This window comes from Hydra vulgaris, chromosome 15 (assembly GCF_038396675.1).
Source record: "Hydra vulgaris chromosome 15, alternate assembly HydraT2T_AEP".
NCBI classification, from domain to species: Eukaryota; Metazoa; Cnidaria; class Hydrozoa; order Anthoathecata; family Hydridae; genus Hydra; species Hydra vulgaris.
In genome coordinates, this window is record NC_088934.1 from 21483849 (window position 1) to 21505999 (window position 22151).

The 22151-nt window shown below is 27.5% G+C and overlaps 1 protein-coding gene and 3 long non-coding RNA genes across 5 annotated transcripts in view; 2 read left to right on the plus strand and 2 right to left on the minus strand.

Moving 5' to 3' along the window:
- The first annotated feature begins 398 nt into the window (after window positions 1-398).
- On the plus strand, window positions 399-3019 carry LOC136092328 (uncharacterized). Its single transcript, XR_010644346.1, has 2 exons — window positions 399-484; window positions 2772-3019. It is a non-coding gene; the product is annotated as an uncharacterized LOC136092328 (long non-coding RNA).
- LOC136092329 (uncharacterized) lies at window positions 2346-3818 on the minus strand. The gene is made up of 5 exons (XR_010644347.1): window positions 3656-3818; window positions 3526-3582; window positions 2790-3453; window positions 2556-2621; window positions 2346-2434 (listed from the first exon to the last, which is right to left on the minus strand). It is a non-coding gene; the product is annotated as an uncharacterized LOC136092329 (long non-coding RNA).
- Window positions 3819-9167: 5349 nt separating this feature from the next.
- LOC136092301 (uncharacterized) lies at window positions 9168-13340 on the minus strand. Its single transcript, XR_010644324.1, has 5 exons — window positions 13253-13340; window positions 11012-11105; window positions 10087-10110; window positions 9700-9743; window positions 9168-9325 (listed from the first exon to the last, which is right to left on the minus strand). It is a non-coding gene; the product is annotated as an uncharacterized LOC136092301 (long non-coding RNA).
- A 50-nt stretch (window positions 13341-13390) lies between these two features.
- The window catches only part of LOC136072070 (xaa-Pro dipeptidase-like), a 42409-nt gene continuing 33648 nt past the window's right edge, over window positions 13391-22151 (plus strand). Inside the window, exons 1-3 of one of the 2 annotated variants that reach the window (XM_065820203.1) lie at window positions 13391-13682; window positions 13835-13953; window positions 20836-21013. In XM_065820203.1, coding sequence (XP_065676275.1) covers window positions 13943-13953; window positions 20836-21013 — 189 coding nt within the window. In that variant the 5' untranslated portion in view covers window positions 13391-13682; window positions 13835-13942. Of the gene's footprint in view, window positions 13683-13815; window positions 13954-20835; window positions 21014-22151 lie in introns of those variants that run through there. The other variant, XM_065820202.1, reaches the window with a different exon arrangement.

The following is a 22151-nucleotide window of genomic DNA, read 5'->3' on the forward strand; positions in this document are numbered from 1 at the left end:
AAAACAATGGCAGCTATATTATTTTTATTTGAAAGAAAACATCTTTTCAAGTATTAAACCATTTCACTAATGCTTAGCTGGTATAACTATATTTTCTCCAAAACTAATTATACGCTGAAATTCTACAAAATTTGAATATTTACATTAACAATTATAAATGTGTTTTTTTGGCACGTCCGTTGACGTTCTTTCATATAGGTAATATATATATATATTTTGTATGGATAATCACGGTTTTATCCCAGAGCAATTTAACTTAGAAGTTCGCCTCGAAATTCTTGATTTCGAAGAGAGCTGTAATAAAATATCACATCCCCATAAAAAAACCGAAATCGAGAATGCGTTTTCAAGTTATTGCACTTAGAAGTGTATCTAGTACGTCCGAAATATTTAAGTACAAAAACAATAAAGTTAAAAACGCAGCGATCAAGATTCATAAAGCGGTTTGTAAATAATATACTATAAATGAAGTTAGCATTAAATGGTAATATATTTTAAATTCATACTTATGAAATTTTGATCTTAATATATTGCGTGACAATAATTATATATATTACACATGGGGGATGTGATATTTTAGATACCAAATACTAATACTTTTCATTATTTTAAATGTTACTTAGGGGGATGTAATATTTTAGAAGCCTGAATAAGGGGGATGTGATATTTTACGTAAGAATTTCAGCTTCTTATTGTGATATATATACAAATTACACATGGGGGATGTGATATTTTAGATACCAAATACTAATACATTGCAGTATTTTAAATGTTACATAGGGGGATGTAATATTTTAGAAGCCTGGATAAGGGGGATGTGATATTTTATGTAGGAATTTCAGCATTTTATTGTAATATACATATAGATTACACATGATGGATGTGATATTTTAGATACCAAATACTAATACTTTGCAGTATTGTAAATGTTACATAGGGGGATCTCTTTCGCACACTATTTTATAAGCAAATTCTTTTTTTTAACTGATATCTAACTTTTTGAACTCTAATGTAATTTGTAATACAATTTTATTGAATGCAAATTTGTTTTTTATTTATTTCAATGTCTAAAGTCAATTACTATATTTTACTTATTTTGACTTTTGGTAATTTGTGAAATTAAACTTAAACCAAAGTTTGTTTATACGTTTAATAATATATTTCAAAATTTTCATGTGCTACAAATTTTTGCATGTTGATTTATATATATATATATATATATATATATATATATATATATATATATATATATATATATATATATATATATATATATATATGAGAGAGAGAGAGAGAGAGAGAGAGAGAGATTTCTTCTTTTCTTTTTAAACTTCTAGCAGTGTTTCGCGGAAAACCTAAATAAATTGTATAAATTTATTTATTATGTTATAAAATGTATTTATTAAAGTTATCAACCATTCTATTTGTTAATTTTTTACAAGATTTATTATGTAATGTTATATTATTTATTATTAATTTTACTTTTAGTAATAAATTTGTTCACAACAAAATGAAGTTTTATTTTTAAAAAAGATACATCCTATATGGTAGCATCGATTTGGGATGCAAAAGTCACATTTTATTTAAAAATAAATATTTAAGGTTAAATCATTTTTCTATTTGAAAATAATGTTTAAAAGTAATTGAAATATTTCTTAATACCCATTTATCTTTTTTTTGATTTTTTCTAGTTTTTACGACACAAACTATCCTGCTAACATTTTTGACCTATTGATTTAGCTTTATCATTTTTTTTTTGTTTCTTTTTAAATGTAATTTTATATGTAACTAATATAAATATTTTTAACACTATAAACAACCTTACTAACCTCCTTCATCTAATAGTAGTTGCACCACTTTCTTCCTATATGCATTCACTTCTTCAATTGGAAAGGTGGTCACCAATTCTTCTCCATTTATATAATTTTCAGCAAACTAAAATAGGTCTGCATATATATATATATATATATATATATATATATATATATATATATATATATATATCACAAGTGAGGAAATTCACACACATTTTGAAACTCAACTGATGATGTTGTAAATGCCAAGGTTACTTGTACACATAATGATAATAATAATATAAGAATAAAAACAATATTATATAAAATATATCATTTTTTCGTTTAGTTAAATAATGTTACCTTAAGGCAAAATACTCCACATGATATACTGTCAGCTTGTTTAGCATGTGGCGATGTTAATATTCTAAACTTTTCAATAATACCATATCTCTGTTGTAGTAACGACTGAAGTATAATAGTAGAAAAATTATAAAAGATGTAAAAACAAAATTTTGAGATACCAATCACTTGATTAAAAAGTCATCATACTTCCATTTGGATTCTTCTTTTTTTATGGAATTAATCGGCTCTCCCATAGGATTTATATAATGAATGGTTTTATCATACGGTTTAATTATCTAAAACAGAAATAAGTTTCAATGTTAAGTTTTAACTTTGGTTCCCTGTAAAAAAGCTCACTGAAAATTAGGTTTCTTGAACTCAAAGAAGTTAACTATTTCAAAAAACTATTTTACATACAGCCAGCGTCCAATGGAATTTTGCCACCATGCAGCATATTAACATTTCTAATTTAAAGAGCTCTTTCTGTAAATAAATTTATATTAATTAAATTATATATATAAATATATATATATATATATATATATATATATATATATATATATATATATATATATATATATATATATATAATTTAATTGATAACTATCATTAATTATTTGCATTATTTTTTAGCTAAAAGTTTGTGAGTACCTCATGCCATCTTTGTATTAAATCAGTATTATTTGGCAACTTGTCCAGTGAGAGCAACCCAGCTGGTGACAATACTTCGATTCGATTCTTCACAGCATTAATAAAAGGAATGACATTCAATTTATTGTTTTATATTTAAATTAAAATTTTTTTAATTTAAATAAAGACAAATTATTAATACTGTTTGTTTTGTACAAAAATTCAATTTTGAAGTATATTCATTAATCATACTTTTTTTTTACTGTTTACTTAGTTTTAGATAAATATAAACAACTTCGTCACTGAGACATTCGTTTAAAGTGTCTTGTAATGAATAATCATATATCTTGCAGCCACCTAAATCTGGATATATACCCATTATGGCTTTTACAGAGTTTACAATACGGAGATATTGTATTATTGACCTATTAATAAAATGTTATAATAATTAATTATTCAAGCATAGATTCATCAAATAAAATAACGACAGTATTACATTTACAGAAGATAACATAATGTTATAAATTTTTAGACCTTCTATTTTTTCACCGGGTAGGGATAATGTTTAAAATTGATTTTATTTAGGTAAATTTACATAGAAATCTTCAGTTTACCAGTGCGCCACTGAATAATATATACCTTTCACTATCTTCAACTATGCAGCTTTTTTTTGTATAAAATATCTCTAGAAAATTGCACATAAATTAAAATAAAAAGCCAACATGAAGGTATTTGAAGAAAATTTTTTAATACATACCTTCACTATCTTCAACTACAGAGCTTTTTATTGTCTCCTCTGCCTTATTTGTCTCGTCTATAAAATTGAACATAAATATAAAATGATAGGCTAACAAATATAAATGAAACTATAATTATTTAATACATACCTTCACTGTCTTTAACTACGAAGCTTTTTATTGAATCTGCCTCCTCTACAAAATAAACCATACATTAAATAAAACGTTAACACTTATAAATAAAAAGGTAGTTTTTATTACATAACTTCACTATCTTCAACTAGAAAGCTTTTTATTGTCTCCTCTGCCTTATTTGCCTCTAAAAAATTGGATAGAAATTAAAATAAAAAGATAACAAATATAAATGCAAAGGTAATTTTTAAAGACATACCTTCACTATCTTTAACTGCAAAGCTTTTAATTATCTGCTCTGCCTTATTTGCTTCTAGAAAATTGAACAAAAAATAAAATATAGAAAAAAAATGCTTAAGCAGACCAAAAGTTGAAACATAAAAAGAAAATCTGTTGTTACTATTTACCCTTTATGCTTTCCACCAATGTTTTTTTTCGATTTCTATTTCATTTTTTGTTGTAATTGTTTCTAAAGTAGAGGGTACAAAAGTCTTTCAAATTAGAAAAGATTGGTTGTTTAGCAATAATATTCATGAAACTCTTTAGCTTTCTTTTTAAAAGTTAAAAAAAGTAGTTATTGGAAAACTTGTATATAAGTTGTGCGCATAGCTTTATCACAAATGCCTATGAGAAATTTCCTAACATGGGCTCTTTTGTGGGTTCCTTTTATAATAACTTTATTACTACTCAGTTTGTAATTTCCACATTTTGTAATATCGCTTACTTCATAAGGTCCTTTAAACCGTGGCTTGAAAGCTGCGCCTTTGCTCCTCCTCCCTCTAATATCAAGTAACAAAACTTTGTCCCCAATTTTAATGCATTCTTCATTAGATTTGATATTTTTTGAAACTCTTTTATCGTAATATTTTTTTTGTTTCTTTTGAGCTTTTGTAATGTTCTAAAATTTATAACTATTTTTAATTAGAAAAAAAAAAAAAAAAGATGGTATCTTAAAAATTAAATTAAAGTTAAGTGGTATAAGTGATTACTTTAGTGACCAAATTGGTTAAGTTTTCAATATGAATTTTATTTTTTTGATTTCAGCTTTAACTTCATCTTCATTTGCGGGGAAAATACCGACCTCCTAAATAACAATGCATACTGGTATACTAAATTATGAGTGTAAAGTAAATATAATTGCTTAAAATGATATCCAAATATACTTACTTCTTTGAACTCACTTCTGCAAACAGGTGAACGACCACCAAACATCAACTCAAAAGGTGACACTTTTGTAGACGTTTGTCCAGCGCCGTGCTGTAACTTTTGGTTGCCCTGTGCAGAAACTAAAAAAAAAAAATTTTTCTTTTAATTCGTAGTAATTTATGGTATTGGAGAAGTTTTTCTAATTTATTTAATAGGGGGCCCAGTGCGATTGCACTTGTTGCACTTGCGATAGTACGGCGCTGCGTTTGTCTTTTAATTCGTAATGGATATAAAACTATATCTAGAAACTCATCCCAGTTTGACTGGTTTTCGTCGACGAGTTTTCTGATTTTTCTAATTAACTTAATTTCAAAATAATGATGTTATTATCATTATTTTATTTTGAACTTAAACAATGATAAAATAATGCACACCTTTTTATATTTTTATTTGTATTTTCATCTTGTCCATTTGTTTGAGGGTGATAAGCAGCAGTTCTTCGTCGTTCGATACCCAAGATCTTATATACCTCATCGTTTAACTAATTAAATAACAGAAAAAAATGAATTATTTTTATTACTTGCTATCGTAAATGCTGTATTATACAAAATCAAAAGGTTTTATTCTAATTCATCCTTAAAGGATTCGACCTAATGTTGTTCCTACGGGTCTGCATTATATAAAAAAATTAAAAAACACCTCATTGCAAAACTCAGTTCCATTGTCAGTAAGTATGACGGATGGAAAACCAAAGGTTGTAACTAAATTTATAATAGCTCTTGCTACCGTTATTGCTTTCTTATTTGGTAATGCGTAAGCAATAGGCCATTTAGAAAATAAATCGGTGCAACTCAGGAAGTATCTGTTACCCATTGATGTTTTAGTAAATGGTCCGGCGAAGTCTAAACCAATAATTTCCCATACTCTTGTGGTCTAAACACAAAATTTCAACATAATGCAACATAACAAAGTAAACATAATACATTATATATTCGTATAATATACTAAATTAAAGATTCCGAATTCTAAAAAGATATTTAAAAACACTTTATTAAGTTACCTTTATGGAATGTAAAGGTTCGGATGCGGAAAGCAGTTGACCCGATGTTTGACATCGAATGCATTGTTTTATCTATTAAAAGAGTTATTTTTTTATTCCTTTTTTAACCTTTTATCTTATTAAAACAACAATTTTTATTAAAAATGTTGTTATTTTAATCTTATTTTCCCAAGGCCGATGGTAGTGGTTTTACAACTCTACTATGATAATAAAATAAAAATAATGCAATTAAATAAATTTAAAAGCAAAATACTTTACCCATTTTTTAATATCTCCGGTAATATTGGGCCAATAATGTTTTTCCATTATTTTCATTATTGTTTTGTTTGTGCCACCATGACCCCCTAAAGGACTATCATGTTCCGCAGCAAAAACTTTTTTTTGCTCTTCCGTATTTACAACAATATCCGCATAATATAAATTTCCACATATCTTTACTCTACGCTTCAACTTGTTATCTAAGGATAGTAAATATTGAACAAGTATACTTTCAATTTCATTTATTTCAATGAAATATTTGAATTTGAGTTTTGTTTTTTATTACCAGTACCTAGCACACAACAACTTTTTGACACATTTCTCAAACTTCGTTTTTCATCTTTTCGAAAACCAGCTGGATAAGTGCTCTCTGTTAAATATGCTAAAATGTTTTTAAAGTAATGTTCGTTTTTTTCCACCTTTTCCATTTTTAACTTTTGAGTTTTTCAAAATTGTAATGAGTATATCAAACCTGTTTACATATTCTGAGTTAGGGACTATTTATATACATACATAATCGTAAGAAAATCAATAAGTATGTCTTGATGGCTCGTACGGAAAGCAGTTAGGCTACATATACAATATACGATAAATGTGGTGCACACGTTTGACTTTTATTATACTAAATTATGTCTTTCGTACGGAAAAAACACAACATTTTATATCATTTATTTTGTAGAGAAATTTTTTGTTTTCTTTTAGTTTTGTCTTTTAAAATGAGCGTTCTGTCTCCTTTCTGTATGCCTATCTTTGTAACGCTTATATTTCTATTTTCAAATACTTATGTTTTTTTCCTCTAAAAACGTCTATTTCCACATGCAAGGGTTACTGACGGCTTCGCCGAAAGATCGTGACTTATGTTGTGATCTGGAGAGGCTTTTTGTTGACTAACCTGTACGACTAGCCCTGGTAGGTAAAGTGTGACTCTGTATTGCAAGTAGTAGAAGGGGGATAAATTTCAATGCCTACTTAGTATTAAAATTACACGTAGAAAATTAAACTACTTAGATTAAGTTGAAGAAAAGTAAAAATATTTAATAAGTAGAATAGAAACTTTTGAATAAAAAAGTAACAAGAATATTATTTAAATATTTTCAATGTTTTTTAAAGATGTTTTGAGACCAGTATTATGCGTAATAAAATTTGAATAGCTCTGGGTTTCTGACACGTCAGACAAAGGTGCTTTCAAAACAAAAATTTGTGCGCTCACCTTTTAACCTCGAATAATAAATATTTACTAATATAATTTCACTTCACTTTGCTTAAACTCATTCCTTTTCTGAACTGCTCAAGTCGAACTGTTTGACAATTATTATAATTACCGGCAATTTATGTTCGGAATTTTGTTACCACGGCTACGCGTTTGTACTCGACTCGTTGAATTGAGATTAAAAAGTCTTTCATATGCCAATCGATATAGTCAATTTTATTATCTATCTTCATCCTTATTTTAAACTTGTCAAATTCCACGCTATCTGGCTGCCATTATAAGCACGATTTTTAATTGTTGTAGAAATCCTCGTCGTACAATGTAGGACACGGTTTAAAGCATTTGTATCATTAAGTAAATAAAGAAACCAAATATTCTAAGTGTGTACAAATAGAAATTTTTTTCTATTGCTCAATTGTTTAGTTGTCGAAATGATCAAAATATTCGCGAAAGCATTTCGATGTCGCAGTGGGCTTAAAACAACAATAATCAACATGCTGTTTTGATTCAAGAATCAGAGGCACCTTCTCTCATACCACCCACAAAAAAACGTTAATTTAATCATACTTTAAAATTGTTACTTTATTGGGATAATAAAGAAGCTTCTTTTATTTAATAAAAGATTCCAAATATTTTCTAGCCCTCTCTCCTTAAATTTAAAAATATACAAAAAAAGAAACAACAATGACAAACAGTAATTATTTCTTTTTCTTAAATGTTTATGCACTAACACATAAAAATACAAGCATAAAAATGTGTTAGTTGTGTTCTTTTTGAATCTTTAGAACTCATTAACTCGTTCAAAGCCTTAAGCATTTTAAAAAGCCTTTTCAAAGTCTTGGTTGAACAATTTTGCATTTTTTAAATGTTAGCTCAATCGCCTCTAAATTAAATAGAAGATTAAATTAAACATTAAAAAGATAAAAAAAAATAATGAAAATAAAGAATACAAAAAATTGTAAATTTATTATAAGCTTTGTAAATAAACATAAATTGTATACATATATATCTCATATTTTTTTAAACATATTCCAACAAAGCTGAAAAAAATAAAAAAGAGCTACCACTATTTCAGTATATGTGTTGACTAATTATCACAATAAGAAGCTGAAATTCCTACATAAAATATCACATCCCCCTTATCTATGCTTCTAGAATATTTTATCTCCCTATGTAATATTTTAAATACTGCAAAGTATTAGTATTTGGTATCTAAAATATCACATCCCCAATGTGTAATCTGTATATATATCACAATAAGAAGCTGAAATTCCTACGTAAAATATCACATCCCCCTTATTTAGGCTTCTAAAATATTACATCCCCCTATGTAACATTTAAAATACTGCAAAGTATTAGTATTTGGTATCTAAAATATCACATCCCCTATGTGTAATCTGTATATATATCACAATAAGAAGCTGAAATTCCTATGTAAAATATCACATCCCCCTTATCCAGGCTTCTAGAATATTACATCCCCCTATGTAGGTACGTGGACTGATTTTTTTAGATTGAGCATATCCTAGAATGTTATATATCATTAGAAAGCCCTTCAGTACAGTATTTCAAAGGTGAAAAAATTATTAAAAACGAACAATTTAAAAAAAAGTTATGACGTTTTTAGTAGCAAATTTTCGATATATGGATTTATTGAAGAAACTGGTTCCAAAAAATTTTTTTTTCCCATTGAATTTGTTATAACTTTGTCAAATCTTATCTAAATGCCTATACCTTGGTATCAAAAGATAGATGTAAGAGTAGGCTACAAGTTCACATAACTCTATAGATAAAAAGGGTGTTTAGAGGGCCAGAGGGGGTACCGGAAAACCATCGTAACTTTAAAAAAATACAAGTTTTTCACACGAAAGAGTGTTTTTCTGATAAAATATGTTATCTTTATACATAAAAAGTTAATCTGATTTGCTTCCATTCCATTTCCAAATATTAGTGGTCCATTTTAGATTAAAGGGTGGATCCTCGTAGTGAAATGAATTCTTATAAATATTTTAACCTAAAAAACATTGATTATATTTAGTGTTAAAAAGTTTAAATTACATTTTCTTATTTTACAGCATATACAAGTGGTGTATAAATTGACATTAGAGATGGGACATGTGCCACGCCCAACGACCCCCCCTCCCTCCCAGTCTTATCCAACTTAAAAAAAAAATTTATAAGATATTTGAAAAAAGGTTTTAAATTGAGTTTATTGAAAAAGAGAAATAAGTATTCAAGATTATTTTACTAGAGGAGAGGCGTGTGCCACGCCCAATGACCCCCCCCCCCCTTTCTTATTCAAACTGGAAAAAAATGTCAATAAAAATTTAAAAAAAATTTTTTGATTGTGTTTATTTGAAAAGAGAGAAATAACTTTACAAATCTTACCACATTACAAGATGCAAGTTGGAGTATCCACACCTAAAATGCCTCTAAAAAGTATATATAAAGACTTAATATATTAAAGTTTCAATTCAATTTGCCTAAACAAAGAAATAATATATAATAATTTATCAGAAATTAATAACATTATAAATAATGTAAAAAAATAAACTATTATTTCAACATCAATAACGCAAATATAATTTTTAGGAACTGTAAACATAAGGTAAACTAATTTAAAATCAAATAACTATTAACAAAGTCAAGCAAACAGTTTAAATAAACTAAAACAAGAATAGTAAATAAGTATGCAAAATACTCTTCACATTTATTGACATTTGAAATATTCTATATTCTATAATCATTAACATATACAAACTGATACAAACTTACCAGTGATAGGCTCTGTAGATTCGACTAAAAATAACAAAAAAATTGTACACAAAATAATTTGAAATTGTCAACAGTAAGTTACAAATTTAATAATCGTCAAATCTGTTCTGCTTTAAAATGTAATATAAAACAATTTAATATAAAATAATTTTATATAAAACAATTTTATATAAAATTTAATATAAAACAATTTTATATAAAACAATTTTATATAAAATTTAATAAAACAATTTTATATAAAACAATTTTATATAAAATTTAATATAAAACAATTTTATATAAAACAATTTTATATAAAATTTAATATAAAACAATTTTATATAAAACAATTTTATATAAAACAATTTTATATAAAACAATTTTATATAAAATTTAATACAAAACAATTAATTGTGAAAGTGAAAGACTGAATAAATAATATGAACAACATATTAATCAATGATAGCTTAAAAAATATTAATGAGAGTAAAAATTTCGTTCCACTGCACTTTGAGGGATAACACAATACTAATGCATTAAATAATGTATATAAATAGAAACATAAACTCAATAACCATTCAGAAACATTTCTAAATCATAAATTTACAAGCAGAAGGTTGTGTACATGGAACTAAAGATAAAAAAAGTTTTTATAAAAATTTGTAATTGATTCGTAAGGTTTGTACATGTTTGCAAATAATAGTTTTTAAACTTACTAGTCATAGTAGTTGCTGAAGATGTAACTAATGATTTCAAAGTTGTAATTAAAAATAAATACTGTAACTGCCAAGATATACATAAACATATTAAAAAGTAAAAATTTGTAAACATACCACTTATAGCAGATGTAGAAAGAACTGAGGTTAAAAAATACTTAATAAAAAATTTATATTTCAGTCGTCGAAAATATATACACATATTAAAAAGTAATAATTGGTAAACTTACGATTCGTTGAAGACAAAGATGTAATCAAAATTCAAAATTTGTAATAAAAAATAAATATTGCAAATAATGACTTTGAATATCTGTGTAGATTCAACTAAAAGTAACATAAAAAGTTGTACACAAAATAATTTGAAATTATTAACAGTAAGTTACAAATGTAACAATTGTCAAAGCTGTTCTGCTTAAGGTGCAACAACTATACTAACGAAATGAAAATAAACAATGAAAATATAGCTATTAAAATATAAAGATAATATATTTATAAGCAACAAGATAACATTAAGAATAGTTATAAACTTATGTAAACAATAAACACAGATAAAGATAGTATACAATAAGTAAAAAACATCAACTTAAGTTTTTTAAGTGTTTCAATATTAGAAAGATATTATAAATGTTTACTAACATTAACTTATTGCATACTATTTTCTCATTGTGATTATGTTAATTTTTTTTTAATGAATAAACCCAAAATTTATGTGATTTATAATAATAATATCTCAAAAAATCTACAAAAAGCCAGGTATGATCTAAAAAAGAAATGTTAGACATGCTTGTATAATGATTTAAACAATAATTCAAAGATAAAGAAGTATATAATCCAAAAATAATAAAAAACAATAATAATGATATCTTTTGTTATATTTTAAAAACACGAAGAAGTTTTTTGTTAAGATTAAACTAATGAAGTATGAAATATTTTTATTTATATGTGATATCTTAATAAAATTGTCAACTGGTACTAACAGCTAACAATCAATTCAATAGTTTAATAGGCTATTATAAACCACATATAAATAAGTATATTACATACTTCATTAATTTAATCTTAACAAAAAACTCTTAGTGTTTTTAAAATATTAAATGTTAGTGTTTTAAAATATTAAAACTGTTGCAATTGAATACCAACAGTTTTATTCTGAAACATTAATCTTTTTTTATATGTTACATAAAATTTTTTTTACATTAATCATTATATTTGGGATTTGAAAATAGTTTTTAATACTATTATCATGAATAAAAAAAATTGAACGTACTATCTGTTATTGCATCTAAAACAGTTTTATTAAGCTTGTCCATATTAAATTAAATCTAATAATATATATTAAAATAATTTAAAATAAGATTTTTATTTGAATCGCCCCCTTATCTGGATTTCGGCCCCACCCGGATTTCGCTTACCAAAAAATAAACAAACAGAAAAACCGAAATTAGGTACCTAAAGTCCAACACTATTTAGACTAATTGCTTATAATTATTTTTCGTTGAAATTTGGCATGTTCATAGAAAATGCATAAAGCAAAATATTTTAATAATAAAAAAAGCGGACTCTACATTTCTTCGACTACAAATCCAAGTGACAACATCAACCAAATTTTCATGCAAAATTCTCAGCAAAATACTCCATAAAAAAGTATGGTAGCGATACACAATATATATATAAAAATCAAGCCAAACCTTTCTTCTTTTCAAAAGTCGTCAAGGTTTATATATGTTTCTAAAAGGAACCACATCAAAAAACCGTTTGCCTAAGGCTACCTGAAAAAAGTGGTATACTTGGTATAACACTAATTAAACTAATTGCTTATAATTATTTTTCGTTGAAATTTGGCATGTACATAGAAAATGCACGAAGCAAACTATTTTAATAATAAAAAAGGCGGACTCTACATTTCTTTGACCACAAATTCATGAGAGAACATCAACCTAATATTCAGGAGCAAAATATCCCATAAAAAAGTTAGTAACCATGCATAAAAATATTTAAAAAATCAAGATTAGCTTTTCTTCTTTCCAAAATGTATCTATGTGTATATATGTTTCTAAAAAGAAACTCCACAAAACTACGTCTGTCTCACGCTGCCTAAAAAAGAGTTAAAAAAACGAGAACCAAAATTTTAGCATAAAAATCGGTTCCGTAAATCGCGATTTCCACGTACCTACCCTATGTAACATTTAAAATACTGCAAAGTATTAGTATTTGGTATCTAAAATATCACATCCCCCATGTTTAATCTGTATATATATCACAATAAGAAGCTGAAATTCCTACGTAAAATATCACATCCCCCTTATTCAGGCTTCTAAAATATTACATCCCCCTATGTAACCTTTTAAATAATGAAAAGTATTAGTATTTGGTATTTAAAATATCACATCCCCTATGTGTAATCTGTATAATTATTGTCACGCAATATATTAAGATCAAAATTTCATAAGTATGAATTTAAAATATATTACCATTTAATGCTAACTTCATTTATAGTAGATTATTTACAAACCGCTTTATGAATCTTGATCGTTGCGTTTTTAACTTTATTGTTTTGGTACATAAATATTTCGGACGTACTAGATACACTTCTCAGTGCAATAACTTGAAAACGCATTCTCGATTTCTATGGGGGATGTAATATTTTAGGCGGATGTGATACTTTATTACAGAGCGCTCTAACTACTTTTTAAACAGAACTCTGCGCCCTGAAACTACAATAAAATCCCGTTTACTCGGTCCCTGGATATTTCAGACTCCTACTAAGTCAGAAAAAATTTTCAATTCCCCTTAAACTTTCTCTATCAACTTACCATAAAATCACCCACTTAAGTCGTACAATTCGCAAACTCGTACTGTTTTAAAGGTCCCTTCGGCAAGAAACCTATTAGGAATATTACTGTAATTACCCACGTAATTTTTAACAATTAATTTTTTAACAAATAATTTTTAACAAAGAATTGTTAACAAACATAAAATTTCTGGTAGTTTAAACCAAAAGGTTTTTATTTCTCTATAAAATTAAACTCAAAAACGTTTCACGGACCTTTCAGAATAAGCGGGCTGTGTGTTCTTTGTTGTTGTTGCTTAAAATCTGATATTCACGTGATTATTTTTTCTGAGAAGAGGACGCTTACATTCAACGAATATAAAAGGAAATTATGACAGACCAGTATGTTTATATTTGTATATAGTTCTCTATTGTTTGAAAATTTCTTATTAAAATTAAAATGTTTTTAAAATTCAAATACATATATATATATATATATATATATATATATATATATATATATATATATATATATATATATATATATATATATATATATATATATATATATATATATATATACGTAATGATGTATATAAATATGAAATTATATATATATATATATATATATATATATATATATATATATATATATATATATATATATATATATATATATATATAAATATATATACATATATATATATATATGTATATATATATATACGTAAGTTTATATATATATATGAATAAAGAAAATATCTTTACATTATCATGTATAATATTGTATACTTAAAAGAGTGCTCAATAGATAAACTAGAGCTATATAGTATATATGTTACTGTTACCCGCAGTACCAGGAATTAGCTAAATGCTAATGTTTATAATATAATTTAATGTTGCAACTCTGAGTTTCATGTGTTATCACAATCATCAGGCAAGTAGTAAAAGTTTAATTTTGCTACAAATGGGACAACCAAATGGGATTATTGTAATAAATTTGGTAACAAAATAATGTTATACATTACAACACTGTAAAATAGTATAACACAACATTATAAAGTAATGTTATACAACTGCTATTGAGGGACTCCTATGACTAGATACTTCAAATGTAGGTCAATAGAAGTATGATCAAGAACTAAAATTAGATTACTATTTTAAAATAAAGAAATATTAAAAATCTTATTAACAAGCCATATTCTTAACAGTACTACAATGGGGAATGTTTGTGATAACAACACTCAAATGATTTTCTTAACAAAAGTGGAGTGTTTCCTGTTGGGGCATTACACATACAATAGATAAGCTTTTTCATTTTCTGTCAAAGTTTGATTTTCTCCTTTGTCCAAAGGGATGAAATTATTTTCCAAACAGGAAATTATATATATATTTTTTCTTACATCAAAATTTTGTTTTATATTTATTTCTTTTAAATTTTTTCCTTCTTTATTTTTTATTGCTTTTTTTGCACATTTAAGATTGCAAACAAGCCTACTGTAATGTTTGCTTTTTTTAGGTTTCTATTTTCTGTTCTTAAAGCTTTAATCTTCTTTTTTTTGCACACTTTGTCTTAAAACATTTAATTTATATGGCATGCTATTTAAGTTATCTTTCATTATTGCTTGTTCTGATGTCTTTGTAAGAGTTAGCTAACAGAAAAAGTATAAATATTATTTAATTTTTTTTTTGGGGTCAATTTTTCTCTAGATGTATTGTGACATGAAACATTTTTGATAGAATCTACAAAAGAAAAAGGTCTATTACTATTTATCAGTGATAAATTAACAGCGTGTTCCATAGATGATTCAACAGATGAACACAAAGCAGCATTATAAGAGCTACTTGTGTTGAAAGAACTTGATTGCTGCAAGATTTTTTGCATACAAAGCGCTTATTTCAAAATTCTGCTTTTCACAATCCTTTGTAAAGTTTTTAGGCAATTTTTTAGCCATGTTCCCGGTGTTTGCCAGGAATATATTTTTATTTTGTTAAGATATTCCTAAAACCTAAGTTTATATATATATATATATATATATATATATATATATATATATTTATTGTCAGATCAGGTTATCCTGCTACTGGTAACATGTAACCCAGTACAATCCGCTTCATGTCCTGCTGCCTTGTAGGATACGCCTTTTTAGGCAAAGGCTAGGAGATGCCAACTCCGATTTAAAACACCCCCTGCCTTGGGGCTCTTGGTTGAGTAAAGGCTAGAGATGGTGCCTCGATAAAAATACTCATCTTGGGCAGATGTTAAATGCACCCAGCTACTGTCTTGTAGAAGGCCTCCTAGGCAAAGACTTAAGGGGTAAACAGATTCTATCTGTTGACCAGCCTCGCACCCCTTCTTCATCTATTAGGCTGGCGCAGATGTATTTTTAATACATTGTTTCCAGTTTAGGATGTTGAATGCTGGATCTTCTTGACTCAATGCATGGGTTTGCTTGTGTCACTGTTTTTATGACTAGGCAACTCATTCTATTATCTCCTTATGAGGGTACAGCTCTAAAACTCAGTTTTATGGTTCTGAGGCCGGCTGGTAGTCAGGTTTCCCGAACTCTGTGGTAGCTCTCAGAGAGGCTGATTCCATCAACAGCTGAAAAATATCAAGGTATTAACAGTGCCATGTTGCGCATGGATGGTGTCCCTGTTTGTACTTTTGGTGTGCATTGCGGAGGCCACATTTGGAGCCCTTTGTTACGGCTTAGGGTTTATTAGTAGTAATGAGGCAATTGCTTGGGCTATTAAACGGTGTTCTGAGTACTATCTATGCTTTGAGTCAAGTTCTTCAATCTAATTTAAAAATGAATAAAGTACCAAAAACTATAAAACACAAAAAACCATCATCATCACCAAGTTCTCTAAACCTATCATTCACTAATATTCGTGGTCTTCGAAGTAACTTTTCTTCTGTTGAGTCTTATCTCTTGCAAAGTTCACCAGACCTACTTGCTCTTTGTGAGACTAATTTGAGTTCGGCTGTCTCATCTTGTGATCTTAGTGTTGATGGTTATCTTCCTCTGATTCGTAAAGACTCCAATAGCCACATGCTTGGCCTGGGCATTTACATTCGTAAGAATTCACCTGTTTGTCGTGAAACTAGGTTTGAATCCACAGACTATTCTTTCATGTGCTTTCGTTTAGCACCACTTCACGCTATTGCCTTTCTCTTTGTTCTATATCGATCTCCTTCATCTCAAGACTGCACACTTTTTGATGTTATTTCTGATCATATTGACCAAGCCCTCTCTCTTTATCCATCAGCTAATATAGTTGTTGTCGGTGACTTTAATGCTCACCACTCTGAATGGCTTGGCTCTAGTGTCAGTGACTCTGCAGGCATTAAAGCCCACAACTTTTGCCTTTCTCAATCCCTAACTCAAATAGTCAACTTTCCAACTCGCTTTCCTGACAACCCTAATCATTTACCTTCTCTACTCGACTTATGTCTTGTTTCTGATCCTAGTCAGTGCTCAGTTTCTCCACATTCACCCTTAGGTGCTTCTGATCACAGTTTGATCTCTTTAAAACTAATATCTCATTCTTCTTCATTACCTGAATACCCCTACTATCGAACCTCTTACAACTACAGTAAAGCTGACTGGGATTCTTTCCGTGATTTTCTTCGTGATGGCCCTTGGGTAGAAATCTTTCAACTTCCTGTCGACAAATGTGCTTCTTATATAACTTCGTGGATTCAGGCTGGCATGGAATCTTTTATTCCCTCTCGACGATTCCAGGTCAAGCCTCACTCTCCTCCATGGTTTTCTTCCCACTGTGCTGCTGCGATTGCCAATCGAAACCGTTACTTCCATATTTATCAGCAAAACAATTCTCCAGAAAACAGACGTCTTTTCATTACTGCTAGAAACAACTGTAAAAAGGTTTTGTCTAACGCCAAAACCCGCTATTCTCAGGTCATGAAATCTCGTATCTCATCTCAAAAATTAGGCTCTCGTGACTTCTGGAGAATCTTTAATAATATCAATAATAAGGGCAAATCTATAATTCCACCTCTCTTGTATGGTTCAGACTTTGTCACCTCACCTAAAGACAAAGCCGAACTGTTTGCTAAAAACTTTTCATCAATATCATCTCTTGATTCCACTAATTGCGTTCTACCTGATATTGCCAACAAACAGGTTGATTCATTGCTTGACATTCATATCACTTCAGCATCTGTATCTAAAGTGATTTCCTGTCTAGACTCTTCTACAGCTTGTGGCCCAGACAACATACCTGTTATTGTCTTGCAGAAGTGTTCTCCAGAGCTGTCGTCTATACTCTCAAAACTATTCAACAAGTGCTTATCAGAGTCTTGTTTTCCAGCCTGCTGGAAAGCCGCATCTGTTATCCCTATCTTCAAAAATTCTGGGGAGCGATCTGATTCGTCTAACTACCGTCCCATAAGTCTTCTTCCTATCATAAGCAAGGTTTTTGAATCTTTAATTAACAAACACTTAATTTCTCATCTTGAATCTAATAACTTACTTTCTGACCATCAATATGGATTTCGATCTTCTCGTTCTACAGCTGATTTGCTAACAGTAATAACTGACAGGTTTTATCGTGCATTAGATGAAGGTGGAGAGGTTAAGGCCATCGCTCTTGACATTTCAAAAGCGTTTGATAAAGTTTGGCATGCTGGTCTTCTCCATAAGCTTTCTTCTTATGGTGTATCCGGCAACATCTTTAAGATCATTGAATCCTTCCTTTCCAATCGTAGCATAAAAGTTGTCCTCGATGGACAACACTCTTCTTCTTATTCTGTAACTTCAGGGGTTCCTCAAGGTTCTATCCTTGGCCCTATACTCTTTTTAATTTATATTAACGATCTTCCAGATATTCTCACATCTAAGGTGGCATTGTTTGCTGATGATACTACCATTTATTCTTGTCGTGATAAGAAACCAACACCCTCTGATTGCCTGGAGGGGGCATTTGAGCTTGAAAAGGATCTCACTTCTGCTACAGCATGGGGCTCACAGTGGCTGGTGAACTTTAATTCAGATAAAACTCAATTTTTTTCAGCCAATCGTTATCGCAATAATTTAGATCTTCCTATATTTATGAACGGTGATGTACTCGATGAGTCACCTACTCTTCATCTTCTAGGATTAACTCTTACTTCCAATCTTTCTTGGAAACCATATATCAAATCGGTTGCAAAATTAGCATCTGCTAAGGTTGCATCTCTTTATCGAGCTCGCCACTTTCTTACTCTGGATTCTATTCTCTACCTCTATAAATCTCAAATCCGGCCTTGTATGGAATACTGTTGCCATATCTGGGGCGGATCTTCTAATGATGCCCTTTCTCTTTTAGACAAGGTGCAAAAACGCATTGTAAACATAGTTGGACCTGCTCTTGCAGCCAACCTTCAACCATTATCACATCGTCGTAATGTTGCTTCTCTTTCTCTTTTCTACAAATACTATAATGGGCACTGCTCGAAAGAGCTAGCGTCTCTTGTGCCATCTACTAAAATTCATTCTCGTGTTACTCGTCATTCAATTAAGTGTCATCCTTTTTCTGTGACTGTTCCTAAGTGCTCCAAAAACGCTTATTCGTCTAGTTTTTTTCCTCGAACATCAGCTCTTTGGAATTCGCTTCCTTCATCTTGCTTTCCTGATTCATATAATTTGCAATCTTTTAAATCGTCCGTCAATCGTTATCTTGCTCTACAATCTTCATCTTTTCTCTTACAGTAACTTCCAACTTTAATTAGTGGCTGCTTGCAGCCTTGTTGGAAGCGAAGATTTTTAAAAAAAAAAAAAAAAAAAAAAAATATATATATATATATATATATATATATATATATATATATATATATATATATATGATTTAAGCATTGACATCATGTACGAGAGTAATATATATATATATATATATATATATATATATATATATATATATATATATATATATATATATATATATATATATAAAATACTTTAAAACATCAGATAATACGAATTCTCTCTATACTTATATAAAACAAATACTATAAGAAGTTTAGATGTGTTTTTTTCCGAAATATATATATATATATATATTTATATATATATATATATATATATATATATATATATATATATATATATATATATATATATATATATTTATATATATATATATATATATATATATATATATATATATATATATATATATATATATATATATATATATATGCAGAGTTGATGCCAGCATTTTTGGTCTTCAAGGTATCTAACTTCCAGACATGGAGTAAATTCCAAACATTTATATGCTTATACTTATGTCAAATAAGAATGCTTTGCAAAAATTTGCGATGATTGGAGCCTGGGAACAAAAAAACCCCAAAATTTTAGCCCCCCTCCTGCAACAAGTTGATAAAATATTTATTTTACTATTTTCAACTAGACTTATATTCACCGAAAAATTTTTAGTTTTATAGTATAATTTCTCAGCATTCAAAAATTATTACCATATAAAATTTGCAACCCCTCAGAGAGAGGGGTTTAAACTTTAAGACCAAAAAATGCCCCTGTATATATATGTGTATATAAAAGTCTTTTATATTGTCTTATTATTAACAAAAAAGTTTTATTATTTCGAAAAGTTTAAATTTCAAACCTCCCCTTGCTCCCAAGTCAAAATTGAAAAAATACAAATTTAGATACAAGAATTAGAAAGGTATTTGCGACAATAGGTACAATAATGATAATAATAATAATAATAATAATAATAGTAATAATAATAATAATAATAATAATAATAATAATAATAGTAGTAACAATAATAATACCAGTAATAATAATAACAGTAATAATAATGATAATAATAATAACAATAAAAGTAACAAAAATACTATAAAGTATAATAATAATGATAATAATGATTATAGTAGTAATAATAACAATAATAAATATAATATCGATAAATATCACTGATAAATGTTAAACAATAATAATTAATAATTACAGTAATAAAATTTAAATAATATTTACATCACATATAATAATATCAGCATTAAATAATAATAATAATAATATTCTACAATGAGCTTAACACTCTACATACAGTATCTTTCCAACAAATGGGCAAAAAATTCTAAATTGTGAAATAGTGAATTATGAAATACTTTGGAATTTGCTTCAAAAAGATTCAGTTTTTTAAAAATAATTTTGAGAATATTGATCAGAATTGTTTTTGTTTTTTTAATACTTCATTTGTAATAGTTTTTAAATTATTTCCAAAATATTTGTTTTTATTTTTTTAAATCTGTCTTAGATATTTTCACCTTGGCAATCAAACGCATAAAGTTCCACGTGAGCTTCATTCCCTGAACAGGAAGAGATTAATTGAAAAACTTAGTCCAAAAGTACCAACAAGCCCTGCATTTATTATTTTACAAGGTGGGGAATCACAAACTCTTTATAGCAGTGATACAGAACCTTTATTTAGACAAGTAAGTTTTTAAATAAAGTTAGTGAAAACTAAAAGTAAAATATTGCAGATATATTGATTTATATTGATTTTATTTATTTGATTTATATTGATTGAAAATATTTAGAATAAAAATAAAGATATTTCAGAATATATTGATTGTAAATATTTAAAATAAAAATGAAGATATTTCAGAATATATTGATCGAAAATAAATTTTTATTCAAAATTGTTTACAAACATATTCTAATTTTTATTATTAAGTAAAAACTATTTATAATAATAAAAATACCAACAACATTTATAATCATCATAAATATACAAATAGTAATAAAATTTTGGTTTTATAATAGTATTATATGCGAAGATAGGCACAGTTACAAGCAGTTAAAAATTGATAAAACACAACAAGTACATTAAAAATAGAAAATTAGAGATAATAGTATTATTAATGATTATTATATATATTATCATAATAACAATAATATGATATGATAGCAATAATAGAAACAAAAGTAAGTAACAAAAAGTAGTAACAAGAAAGACTAAAGATGAACTTTAAACAAAAACCGAAAGAAAACCATGCAAAAATTGTATTTGTATTTAAAAAATGCCTATTGAATATATTAGTATTTGAATTTGTATTTGGTAATCTAGAATTAATTTATTTGTATTTGATCAAATGTATTTGACCCCAACCCTGCTAATGACTAGCTCTCGGGCTGGGATTAGGCAATGGCAAAGTTGGCAATCCCCTAAATGTATCTATAACGGTGATTTTTTGCAGACCTCATTTCTTTGTAATATTATTTTTTATAATTCTGAGTGCTGAATGACTGATTGACAATTAATAATAATGAGAATAAAAAACAAACAGAAATAGCAATACTCTTATATAAATGTATAAGAAAAACATATTTTTTTTTATTTTTCATTAGTTAACTTATGATTTAAAATGTTTAAAAGTACAAAACATTGAAAACAAAGTTTGAAAGAAATTAGAATTAAAATGTTTAAAAATGCAAAACATTGAAAACAAAGTTAGAAAGAAATTTGAATTAAAATGTTTAAAAATGCAAAACATTTAAAATAAAGTTTGAAAGAAATTTCGAAAAACCTTTTTTACTTTATTTTATTTAATACAAAGTTTACTTAGTGTT